Raw genomic sequence first — 13,523 nt, 5'->3', positions numbered from 1 at the left:
ATTGGTTCTGTGATGTTGCTTGCAAAATGTCTGTTTCCCTTAGAAACTAAATTTTAGGATTCAGTGGTGGGTAAACTAGGAACATGACTAAAATTTCTTATTTCTTTGACCACAGACTGCCATGGTTTCTCTGTGGCAAGCAGTGTGGCAGAACGGGGTCCCTGCAGCCACTGGAAGGCAGTGGCTCATGGGCTTTGGCCCCTGAGTCTCCCACTGCAGAGAAGGGGCTCCTTGACACAGTGGAGCACTACAGTGTCCTGGGCTGGGGACATTTGGGATGCTGGGAATACAATTTCAGAGCAGGTGGAGGTAACATGACTTCATGCTGGATTCCTAATTGTCATCCCTGAAACACAGGTATGTGGTTGCTGTTGGATTAGAGTGTGGGAAGATTTGTCTGTACACCTGGAAAAAGACTGATCAGGTTCCAGAGATGAATGACTGGACCCACTGTGTGGAAACAAATCAAAGGTATTTTCTGCATGTTGTTACTTCCATATAATTAGATAGAAATTGTGGGTCATTTAAAAAAAATATTTATTTGCAAGCAGAGACAGAGAGAGAGAGAGAATGGACATGCCAGGGCCCCTTACCAGTGCAGACAAAGTCCAGATGCATGTGCCATTTTGTACATCTGGCTTTATGTGGGCACTGGGGAAACCAACCTGAGATGGCAGGCTTCGGGTAGCAATCACCTTTAACTGCAGGGCTATCTCCCCAGCCTAGAAATTATGGGTGATTAATGGCAGATTTTATGCCACCTTTTTGTAGAGAAGGACAGAAATCTGTTCACAGCACTTACCATTAAGTGGTACCTCCTAAAATTAGTATTTGTAATATGTGAACTTGGTTTTTTAGTTTGCTGGACCACATTGACTGCTTGTTTGACACACTGTTTTTACAAAGAACCATGAGACGAAAGTGGTTTTCATCATGATGTACTTTAACATTTGACTGTAACTGATTCATAAGGAACTTTGGGTATAAATGTTTGTGGTCTTCCAAGATTTAGGGCCCATTGTAGTGAGGTGGCAGACAAAATGTTAGAACCAAAGGAAAGGAGGAGTGCTTTGCAACTAGTCTTCCAGACACAAAGTGGCTATTGTATTCATGACCTCACAGTGGGTGACTACCTACACAAGAACTGCTTAATATGGGGGAGGGGGATGGGGAAGTGTTGGACTGGGGAGATTGCTCAGTGGTTAAAGACACTTGTTCACAAAGCCTGCCAGCCCAGATTATATTCCAGTACCAATAAAGCCAAAACAAAGTGGTGCATGCATCTGCAACAAGATGTCCTGGAACACCCATACACACATACAAATAAATAAATAATTGTTTAAAGTGATGACATCAAAATAAAAGAGAGACTAATTATAAAGAAGAAGGGGTTGAGTGAGGGAGAAACAAGAAAGGAAACAAAGGAGGATAGTGGGAAGGGAGTATGATCAGAGTACCTTGTGTATATGTATGGAACTTGTCAAGAAAAAGTTGAAATTATGGAAAATAGGGTTACGGGCTAGAGAGATATCTCCATGGCTAAGTACACTTTATGCACAAGCATGAGGACCTGAAACTGCCTGGTTTCAAATCTTCAGATCTCTTGCAAATAGCTGAGTGTGGCACATCTAAAGTCCCAGCCCCACAGAGGAGAGCAGAGACCAGGAAATCACCCAGGCTCTTGTGACAGGCAGCAAGCTCCAGTAGAGTAAGAGACTCCCGCCTCAAAATGATAACAGGTAGAAGAGTGATGGAGACACCTGATTTTTTTGCTCCTGCCACTGCAGGCAAATGTATGCAGTGCTGCAAGGGCACATGCAAGTGCACATACCACATCCAAACACACACACACACACACACACACACACACAAACGTGCACAAGAAGGAAAAACATGTTTGTGATATTTAGAAGTATTACATATTTCTGAGGTAGCCATGTCTTTGTAAGAACACTCATCCCAGAGACTGGTGGAGAACTGCTGGGTCCTTCTGAAGGCCTATGACTGCCTTTCAACCACAAACGGCCCTAGGCACTGGCCTTTGCCACCAGAGCTGAGTAGAGCAAGCACTAGCTGTTTTATGCCTCCTCCTCCCCACCTAGCCACTTAAATAGCAGGGGTTTTTAGTCTACTTGGGGGGGGGGGCAGTGAGGTAGGGTCTCACTGTAGCCCAAGTTGACCTGAAATTCACTATGTAGTCTCAGACCAGCCTTGAACTCATGGTGATCTTCCTGCCTCTGACCATCCCCCCTTTATCCCCCTAACAGCTGAGATTAAAGGTGTGTGCCACCACACTGGGCTTAGTCTCTTTTTAAATCCATATTAGTCTTTAAAAACATATGAACTTTGAATAAGTTACTGATAACATTCTGTGCCTCATTTTCTTAGGCTTTTTCAGTCTTCTTATATTTATACTGTTCCAAATGACAGGATCATAGTGAGGAAGAATGGCTTAATGGAGAGAGTCTTGTGAAAACTTGTCATTCACAGAAGGTTTCCTCACTAGAGCTTGTCTCAATATTGCCAGACATGGTAGTGTTCTTGTAACTGGGTTTGTGAATGGGCTGTGCTTTTTTTGCTGTGGCCCTTGTGGCTTCACACCCATCTCTCTACTATTCCTGGTTTTCTAGTTTATGTTCTTGGCTCACTGCAAAAGGGAGGAAATGCAGAGAGAGTTCATCTTCCTGGCATTTGGAATTTCTTCTCTTCCTGGGTTCTGTCCCTTTTCTTTTTCTTCCTTTCCCCTTGCCTGTAAACAATGTTTGCTCTGTCTTAATGTGGTACCCAGACCACTCATAGTCTCAGTGTAGGAAGCTGGCAGAAAGCCTGTTCCAAAGCATGGGAAAGAGACATAAACAAAATTTGAGTTTTCCATCTTGAGATCTTTTTTGTCACTGTAATGACAGTATTTGCAACATGAAAGTAATTTTGGGCATAGTACATTCTGTTAATTGGGAATGCTGATGTTCCAGCCCAGTAATGAGATTTCCAGGAAATACAATCAAGTACTGCGATTCAGCTTGGCTTTTTAGGCTCCACATCTTTACTTCTTTTAATTTTTGTGGTGCTGGGTATTAAACTAAGGGCCTCAGCATGTCGGAGTGCTCTACCACTGAGCTGCATCCTCCAGCCCTCCATAGCTTTTTTTTTTTTTTTTTTTTTTTTTTTTTTTTGAGATAGTCTTGCTCTGTAGCCCTGACTGGCTGGTATAGAACTTAATATGTAGACTGCCTGGCCTTAAACTTACAGTGATCCTCCTGCCTCTGCCTCCCAAGTTCTAAGATTACAGTAGTGAACCACTATGCCTGGAAAATCACATGTTCATATATTTTAAATGTGGTGTGTTAGCCTACCAGATTTAAAGGAGAAAAAAAATGAAGGAAGCCATCACCTTACAAAGATAAATGTATTTTGTTAGCTTCCTCATAAGAGCTTTCTTGCTGGGTATGGAGGCGTATACCTTTAATCCCAGCACTTGGGAGGCAGAGGTAAGAGGATCGCCATGAGTTCAAGGCCACTCTAAGACTACATAGTGAATTCCATGTCAGCCTGGGCTAGAGCAAGATTCTACCTTGAGGGTGGGGGGAGCTTTTCTGGGAAGAAGTACTACTTCTGATCACTTGCTTAGTGCAGTAAGAGAACTGTAATGCTCAGCAATTCTGTTGAGCTTCCATGAGGTCACTTGAAATGCTTTTGGAACTTCTCAGGAATTGTGCTCTGAACCTTGTTAATTTGTGATACAAGAAACTTCTTGTGTATATAAGTGTGTGGGGGGTGGGGGGGTGTGTGTAACTTCTTACAGTATTGCTCAGTTTGATAGTCCTCTTTCTTAAAACTTGCCATTCACATGAAGTCTATCATTCTTGCTTATGCATTAAACTCATCTCTGAATATCTCAGTGCTGCTTTCAGTAATCAGATGCATCCTTAAAGGAAGGTGTGCTGTCCCTGGGGGTAAGCAAGTCACAGTCTGCATGAAGCCTTGAGGCACAGTGGCAGCATTTGAGTGAGCACTTTCGTAAGGAGTGGTGTGCAGAGCAGCTGTGCTAACAGAAAGGCTTGAACCCGTTAGTACTCCCTCATGGAAGGAGGGGAAGAGGGTCCTGAAGACTTCAGGTGACCTCTCGGAGATTATATAAGAGGTAAACAATTGACTGGTGAGCAGCTGCTAGTGAGTCACCCATGCTTCTGTAAGGAACCCCAGTAAACTCATTGGTTCACCAAGCTGGTGTGGATGGAACCCTTTCCTCAGTCTGCCAGTGCACTTTGTCCGGCGTAAATAGATGCTTCCCCATCATGCCAGGAAGAATCCTGCACCACAGGAGCTCACAGTCACTTGGTTGCATGGGTTCTGATGGGCTGATTCTTTACATACCTTTCATTACTCATTACCAGAAAGTTATACTTTATTCTCTGCTTTAATACTGAGAGTATGTTTGTGGATGGGCTCTGGGCATCTGAAAGTGTAATTTATGCCCTTGTGGTATGGTTTTTGGTGTTTATTAACTTAAAATTTACTCTTTTTTTTTTTTTTTTTTTTTTTTTTTTTTTGCTTTGTTCCACTTGAAGATCTACTGTGTTTATAAAGATCTATTACTCATCTATTTGGTAGCATTTTAGGTCTGCTATTTGTGCTGCCCCTGGGGAAGGGAGCTTTAATATGCTTGCTTGCCCACCATCATGCAATTAGTTCACCTTCAGGACAAGTCTATGCCATTCATTGGCATTTTCCCCGTGGGTTTTGTTGTTGTTTGTTTGCTTGCTTTTTTTGTTGTTGTTGTTTGTTCTTTTGGATTTTTTAAGGTAAGGTCTGGCTGTAGTGCAGGCTGACCTGGACTTCACTATGGAGTCTCAGGGTGGCCTTGAACTCACAGTGATCCTCCTACCTCTGCCTGCCAAGTGCTGGGATTAAAGACTTGTGCCACTGAGCCTAGCCTTTCGCTGTGTTTATACACAGTAGTAAAGATGTGAGTGAAAATCCATTCACCTCACAGAAAATTAATTGAAATTGTTAGAAAAAGAAGGCAAGGCTGGAGAGATGGCGCAATGGTGAAAGGCACTTGCCTGCAAAGCCTATAGACCTAGGTTTGATTCCCCAATACCTACATAAACCAGAAGCATAAGGTAGCACATGTGTCTGGAGTTTGTTCGCAGTAGCTAAAGGCCCTGGTATGCCCATATTCTCTCTTTCTCTCTCTCTCTCAAATAAATAAATAACACTGGCCAGTGAGTAATCTACTTAGCCTGACTTTTAAAAGTAAATACAGTGAAATAGTTTGCAAGTTAAAATGACTTCCACTCAGGTTGATAGCATTAGTTGTAAAAGTACACAAGTTGAATGTTGAATTAATATGTGAGTTTCCAGTGTACTTTCTAGTGGTTGCATGTATTAACTTTACAATTTCTCTGTCTTGGTTTCAGCCAAAGTCATACACTTGCTGTTAGAAGACTGTGCTGGAAGACCTGCAGTAGAGAAGCTGAGCAGAGTGCAGACGGTGCTGAGTGGTTGCACTTTGCAAGCTGTGGTGAAGACCACACTGTGAAGATATGCAGGGTCAACAGATGTGCACTGTAATGCACTCAACCACACTTTTACACTCACTGTACCATGTAAATAGAGCATCTTTCCTTACCTTCATAATTGTATCATGTTTCATTTTTAAGCCTTTATTTGAGTCTTAGGCCCTTTGAAATTTGATTAACACGGTGGATGCTTTTCCTTGTATAGTATATATACACACACCCAGAATTTTCCCCCTGTTGTCAGTGATCCTTGTAACCGCTTCTGTGTGTTTCATATTAGAACATTTGCTCTTTCGTCACAACCAACTCTGTCTGATATTGTGTTGTATTGGGACTTTTACTTGCTACTTTCTTTTAGTCTGTTGTTTGTTTATTCTTCAAGGTAGTGTCTCACTCTAGCTCAGGCTGACCTAGAATTCACTATACAGTCTCAGGGTAGCCTTGAATTCATAGTAATTCTCCTACCTCTACCTCACAAGTGCTGGGACTAACGGTGTGTGTCACGATGTGCCACTGTGCCTGGAGTAGTCTGCCTTTTATTTTTTGTTTGTTTTGCCTTTTGGTTTTCGAGGTAGGGTCTCATTCTAGCTCAGGCTGACCTGGAATTCACTTTGTTGTCTCAGGGTGGCCTTGAACTCATGGCAATCCTCGTACCTCTGCCTCCGGAGTGCTGGGATTAAAGGCATGTACCACCACGCCTGGCTAGTCTGTTTTTTATTGCTATAACAAAATGCTAGAGGCTAGGTACTTTGTAAAGAAAAGTTTAGATTAGAGTTCGGGGGTCCACAAACATGGTCCTGGGATCTGTTTGGCCCTGGTGAGGGCTTCATGTGGATGGAATCACAGTAATAGGAAGGTATATGGAAGAGGGAGGCCATATAGTAGAACAGGAAGTAAGAGTGATTCATGCAAGCTGCAGACTCAGGAAAACTCACTGTCGTGGAGAATGATATGGGAAACAGGCTCACAGAAACTGCACCAGAGAATTTATTTTCATGTCAGTGTGGGCTCAGGGGAATCTCTTCCAAAATCTGGACCCTGATCCTTGGTGGATCAGAGCTCAGATGCCTGATCTTGGATTAGTCTTATTGTTAATTCTCAGAGCTCAGAACCCTGGCCTAGTGCCAAAGACCTCGAGTATGAAATAGGCAAGTTTTGCAGAAACAGAAGTTGTTAGTTAGACAGATGCCTGCTCTGTGCTATGGAAATAAAAAGAAAACACAAGATTTACAGTACAAGATAGTAGCTGTAATACAATCATGGCCTTGAAACAATAAAAAGACTACAGTGTTAGTCTTAACCAGCACAACAGACTATACAGTAAAGGACATGACCAGTACAAAAGTCAGTATAGCACAGGACATAACTTTGGGGCAGGGTCTTCCAAACTTCCTACCCAATTTCCATCTCAAGAAAGCACTCCTCTATTAGAAAGGCCTAATTATCTCCTACGAGGCTCTGCCTCTTAAAGGTCTCACCCTCTCAACAACACACTGGAGACTAATCAGTACATGCATCTTTGGGGAACATATTCAAACCATATCCACAGCATCCTGTTTGGGGTACACTTTTATTTATTTCCTTGAGAGGTTGGGAAGAGAAAGAGACTCCAAGTATTCAGTTCTTACTTCTAGATTCATTGTAAATAAACACACCACACACAGTGCTGACTGTCTTGACTCCTTCCCAGTATCTGCCAAATATTTTAGGAACTTGGCAGGCAGTTTTAAGTTTGACTTGTAGCCAGTTCTTTCCTTTATTCTTTTTTAAAACTTTTTTTTTTTGAGAGAGAGAGAGAGAGAGAGAGAGAGAGGGAGGGAGAGAGAGAAGAAGAAGAAGAAGAGGGTGTGGATGAGCCAAGACTTCTTGCAGCTGCAAACAAACTCAGATGCATAGCCATAATGTACATTTGGCTTTATGTGGGTATGGAAAATCTGAACCTGGGCTGGCAGGCTTTGCAAACAAACTCCTTTAACCACCAAGCCATCCCCACCACCCTTTATTCCTGGAGGAAATAGATTCTTCTTTCAAGTCCAGTGTCCTTACATAAACTGAAGAGGAAAGAGTTCCATGGTTAGTGGAATAGCTTAGTGGTTAAGTTGCTTGCCTGCATAGCTAAAGGACCCAGGTTCAATTCCCCAGGACCCACATAAGCCAGATGCACAAGGTGGCGCTTGCATCTGGAATCTGTTTGCAGTGGCTAGAGGTCTGCCCATTCTCTTTCTATCTGCCTCTCTCTATCTCATTCTCTCTCTCAAATAATTTTTTTTGTAAAAAGTAAAAAAATTAAGAGTAAGTTCTGAAACCCGGAGGTAGGTGATAGCTGAAGCCATGAGTATGAAGGATGCAAGGGAAAGAGAACTATGCCAGAGAGAGGCATGCTGAGAGTGCCAGCTCAGGGGAGAGGCAGGCAAGACGAGTTGGGAGTGGAGAGGTCACAGGTGTGTGGGAGGTCTGTGAAGACGGCTGTGGGGCTCAGCTGAAACGGAGTCAGCTGGTGGGATAAGTGTAGGGAGAAGGAGGCTGAGCATTTTTCTTTTTCTGGGTGGAGTTTTGCCATTGTCATGCAGGACTGTTTGTTTGAAAGTACTTTAGTCTTGTTTTCTAGATGGAGGATTCTAGAACAATGCTATATAATATTTCTATTGTAATAGGAATGTGGTGTAAGCTACATATCATATGTTGTTTGATTTTTTTTTAGCAGCTGCATAATAAAAAGTAGTAGGTAATTTTTTTAAAAAATTTAATTATTTTCATATGTTTTAGTAGATGGAAAGGCACATCAGGGCCTCTTGCCACTGCAACAAATACCAAATTATTCATAGATAGAAAGATAGACAGACAGACTGACAGAAAACTTCCATACTTACAAACAACAAACCATGGTATTTCCCTCCCTTCCTCCACTTTCTCCTTCATAATTCTGCTCTCTGTCATATCCCCTTCCTCTCTCCATTAGTCTCTCTTTTAATTTGATGTTATCATCTTCTATTATGAGGGTATTGTGTGGGTACTCCTAGGTGCTGCAAGGTTTTGGATATCGAGGCCAAATTCTGTCTGGACAGTTATATGTAAGGAGTGGTATCCTTCCTTTGGCTCGTTCTTTCTGCCATCTCTTCCTCAATGGACCCCGAGCCTTGGAGGGTGTGAGATGTTTCAGTGCTGGACACTCCTCTGTCCCTTCTTAGTACTATGTTGCCTTTTGGGTCATCCCAGTGATTATCTCCATCTGAAAAGAAAAGTTTCTCTAACCAGAAATGAGAGTAGCATTAATATGTGAGTATGAACATTAAGTGTAGTGTTTTTAGGGCAATTTGGTGAAAGTAATATATGCATTTATCCAGACCAGAGCAGGCTTTATACCCCTAAGGCTCATGACCTCCCCTGCCATAGGCTTTTGATAAGGATTTCAGTACCAGAATAGAGGGGGCCTTCAGTCCAATTAGCAGTTGATGTTCCCCAGAGCAGACATGCCACTATTGCACTCATTCAGTCATTTGGCCTATCTGGCCAAACTTAAGGCTTCCAGTACCCACTGTTTTCACTGCTGATGGCTTCTGTCTCCCATAAGGCTGCATACAGGGCACCCTTTTCCAGCTTTCAGTTGGCTGGGCTGCAGGGAGAAGGTTTTCTACTCAGTAGCAGCTTGATTTCTCAGTGACTCTATTGCTCAGTCATGTGAAGGCTTCAGCAATAGAGTCTTACCATCTGTTTCTCAAGGGAAACTAAGGGCTTTGGCAATAGTCTGTAATGTTTTGGAGGCAACAGGGACCTCCTGGCCAACGACTCACTGGAAGGTATCCCATCCCAGACACTGAAAATTTTCTGGTAATAATGTATGGCTTCTGGATGTGCCACTATTTAAGAAAGTAGATTTTCATATGTCTTACTCAGAATATCTTGAATTTTGATTGACCCTCCCCCCTGCCCTTCTTTTATACAATCTCTTCCCCTGACCTCTCTTAGGCCTTTTCCCTCCCTGTAATCTGTGCTTCTACTTACATATATACAATTCCATCCTCTTTTTTTTTTTTTATTTATTTTTTTTTTTATTTTTGTTTTTTTTAGAAGATGCCAAGCATGGTGGCTCACATCTTTTTATTTGAGAGCGACAGACACAGAGAGAAAGACAGGTAGAGGAAGAGAGAGAGAATGGGCGCGCCAGGGCTTCCAGCCTCTGCAAACGAACTCCAGACGCGTGCGCCCCCTTGTGCATCTGGCTAACGTGGGACCTGGGGAACCGAGCCTCGAACCGGGGTCCTTAGGCTTCACAGGAAAGCGCTTAACCGCTACGCCATCTCTCCAGCCCTACAATTCCATCCTCTTAAGACCTTCCCTTTCCTCCCTCCCTTATAGCCTTTTTCTAGCTTATGGGCCTCTGCTACTGAGTTTCGGTTCCACATCACACACAAGTCTATACATTTGTAGCTAGGATCCACATATAAGAGAGAACATGTGATGTTTGGCTTTCTGGGCCTGTGTTACCTCACTTAGTATAATTCTTTCCAGATCCATCCATTTCCCTGCAAATTTCATAATTTCATTTTTCTTTACCACTGAATAGAATTCCATTGTGTGGATGTACCACAGCTTTATTATCCATTCATCTGTGGATGGACATCTAGGCTGGTTCCATTTCCTAGCTGTTGTGAATAGAGCAGCAATAAACATGGTTGTGAAAGTATCACTAAGGTAGTGAGAAGTCATTAGGATATATGCCTAGGAGTGCTATAGCTGGATCATATGGCAAATCTATTTTTAGCTGTCTCAAGAACCTCCACACTGATTTCCACAATGGCTGTAACAAACTACATTCCCACCAACAGTGCAGAAGGGTTCCCCTTTTACCACATCCTTGCCAACATTTTCTATCATTTGTTTTCTTGATGGTAGCCATTCTGGCAGGAGAGAGATGGAATCTCAAGGTAGTTTTAATTTGCATTTCCCTGATGGCTAAGGATGTAGAACACTTTTTTAGATGTTTATATGTTATTTGTATTTCTTTCAGTGAGAACTCTCTATTTAGTTCCATACCCATTTTTTTGATTGGGTTGTTTGATTTCTTATTGTTCTGTTTTTTTTTTTTTTTCTTTTCAAGGTAGGGTCTCACTCTGGCCCAGGCTAACCTGGAACTCACTATGGAGTCTCAGAGTGTCCTCAAACTCATGCTGATCCTCCTACCTCTACCTCCCAGTGCTGGCATTAAAGACGTGTGCCACCACGCCCGGCTATTGTTTTGTTTTTTTGAGTTCTTTGTACATTCTGGATATTAATCTCCTATCAGATGTGTAACTGGCAAAGATTTTCTCCTATTCATGGTGTCTTTGCTCTAGTCATGGTGTCCTTTGCTGTATAAAAGCTTTGTAATTTCATGAGATTCCAGTGGTTGATTAGTGGTTTTATTTGTTGAGCAATATGTTGAAGGTTTCCCCCTACCTTTTCCTCTAGCAATTTCAGAGTTTCAGGTCTGATATTAAGGTCCCTGATCCACTTGGATTTGATTATTGTGCATGGAGAAAGACAAGGATCTATTTTCACCTTTCTACATGTAGACATCCAGTTTCCCCAGCACCACTGGTTGAAGAGGCTGACTTTTCTCCAATGAATATTTTTGGCATTTTTGTCAAAAATCAGATGGCTGTAGCTGGCTGGATTAACATCTGGGTTCTCTATTCTGTTCCATTGATCTACATGTCTGTCCTAGTACCATGCTGTTTTTGTTACTATGGCTTTGTAATATAGCTTGAAATTGGGTATGCTGGTACCACCAGCCTTATTTTTGTTGCTCGAAATCATTTTGGCTATTCGAGGATTTTTTCCTGCTTCCAAATTAAATTTAGGATTTTTTTTTTCTATTCCTGTGAAGAATGCCATTGGAATTGTTATGGAGATTGCATTAAACATGTTGATTGCTTTTGTTACATTTTCACAATATTGATTCTTTCAATCCAAGAACATGGGATATCTTTCCATTTTCTTGTGTCTTCTGCAGTTTCTCACGTGAGTGTTTAAAGTTCTCATTGTAGAGATCCTTCACTTCCTTAAGTTTATTCCAAGGCACTTTATTTATTTATTTTGAGGCAGTTGTGAATGGAAGAGATTCGCTGATTTCATTCTCTGCATGTTTGTTGATAGTCAGTATATCAGAAAGCTACTGATTTCTGTGTATTTATTTTGTATCCTGCTATACATTGCTAAAAGTATTTATCAGCTTTTAACAGTTTGCTGGTGGAGTTTATAGGATCTTTTATGTACAGAATCATATCATCTGCAAATAGTGATAATTTGATCTCTCGTTTCCAATTTGTATCCCTTTTATGAAGTGTCTCTTATTGCTATAGCTAAGACTTCCAGTACTATATTAAATAAACATGGGGACAGTGGATACCCTTGTTTTGTTCCTGAATTTAGCAGAAAAGCTTCGAGTTTTTCACCATTTAGTATTATGTTGGCTGTAGGTTTATCATAAATAGCTTTTATTATGTTGAGATATGTTCCTTCTAGTCCCAGTTTCTGTAATACTTTTACCATGAAAGGATGTTGGCTTTTGTCGAATGCCTTTTCTGCATCTATTGAGATGATCATATGATTTTTGTCTTTCAGACCATTTTTATGATGTATTACATTTATTGATTTGCATATGTGGAATCATCCCTGCATCCCTGGGATAAAGCCAACTTGGTCGGGGTGAATAATCTTTTTGATATATTCTTGTATTCTGTTTACCAATATTTTGTTCAGAATTTTTTCATCTTTGTTCATGAGGGAGATTGGTCTGTAATTTTCTTTTTTTGTTCTGTCTTTGCCTGGTTTTGATACGAGGGTGATGCAACAAAGACCACATTCTTGTGCCACTCTTGCAGCTGCCTTATGTAGGTGGCTGGGGAGTTGAACCTGGATTGGAAGGCTTTGCAAGCAAGTGGCTTTAACGGCTGAGCCATTTACCCAGCCCATGGAATTTGACTTTATATATCAAAAATTTTGGCTAAGCTTGGTGCGACATGCCTTTCATCTCAGTGCTCAGGAGGTAGGCAGAGGTTGGAGGATCACTGTGAGTTTGAGGCCAGTCTGGGACTAAAGTGAATTCCAGGTCAGCCTGGGATAGAGCAAAACCTACCTTAAAAAAACAAATTCCACATACATATATTTCACTGTATGTCCTGTGTCCATGGATTCCATATCCACAGATTGGAAATATATTATGGCAGCAGGAGGTTGTACCTCTATCGAATAGGTCCTTATTTTTCTTATAATTCTTCCCTGAAAAATAAAATATAGCAACTGTCTTTATGCATTTTATGTCCGGTTACATGTTATAAGTAATTCACAGCTGATTTGATACAGGAGGTTGCACACATTCTACCATTATGTATAAAGGACTTGAATATCCTCAGACTTAGCTATCCAGGGTCCTGGACCCAATATCTCACACATATTGAAGTATTTAAAAAGTTACTATAGTATGCTTGCCTGGCACTGAAAAAAAGAAGGGAGGGAGTGACAGAGAGAATTTAAGCTTGCTTTGGTTCAGACACATTTCAATCAAGTCTGGATGGCCTCTGGTGGCTAGTGGGTATCCACGTTCGAGCAGCAAGCTTAGACTCTTGCATTAGTCTAAGTTTGTCTTATGCCCTCAGCTGGGGTGGGGATGAAGGAGTGGGCAACTCTTCTCCCAACCTCAGAGGTGGCCATACTGTGATCCTGTTCCCTGGGCTTTGTAACCTGGTGCATGTAAAATCTCATAGCAGATTTTGAGGGCCAGGGCAGGCCCAGCCCTCAGAAGAGGCCTGCCTGAGGCTACAGAGTGAATTCCAGCCTGAGCTAGAGTGAGACCCTGCCTCTCAAAAACAGAACCAAAGATCAGAGGATCCACTTTATCCTAGAACTTTCCCAGCTCAAAACTCAGCTTCCCATTGCCCATGTGCAGGATTCCATGGCACATTCAGGGTCAACCCTCCAAGGTTACCTGAAAGCTGGCCTTACTTTGGAGAGGTTGGGTTC

The 13,523-nt window shown here is 41.9% G+C and overlaps 1 protein-coding gene across 2 annotated transcripts in view; it reads left to right on the top strand.

Annotated features, from left to right (window-relative positions):
- The window catches only part of Elp2 (elongator acetyltransferase complex subunit 2), a 77,476-nt gene extending 71,648 nt beyond the window's left edge, over nt 1–5,828 (top strand). For both annotated transcript variants that reach the window (XM_045135255.1, XM_004666780.2), the window contains 2 exons: nt 358–471; nt 5,421–5,828. In XM_045135255.1, the coding sequence (XP_044991190.1) occupies nt 358–471; nt 5,421–5,574 (268 nt within the window). In that variant the 3' untranslated portion in view covers nt 5,575–5,828. The remainder of the gene's footprint in view (nt 1–357; nt 472–5,420) is intronic.
- Nucleotides 5,829–13,523: the final 7,695 nt, after the last annotated feature.

Source organism: Jaculus jaculus, chromosome 15 (genome assembly GCF_020740685.1).
Source record: "Jaculus jaculus isolate mJacJac1 chromosome 15, mJacJac1.mat.Y.cur, whole genome shotgun sequence".
Classification (NCBI taxonomy): domain Eukaryota; kingdom Metazoa; phylum Chordata; class Mammalia; order Rodentia; family Dipodidae; genus Jaculus; species Jaculus jaculus.
The sequence above is the reverse complement of the archived record's forward strand: the minus strand, read 5'-3'. Positions and strand labels throughout refer to the sequence as shown.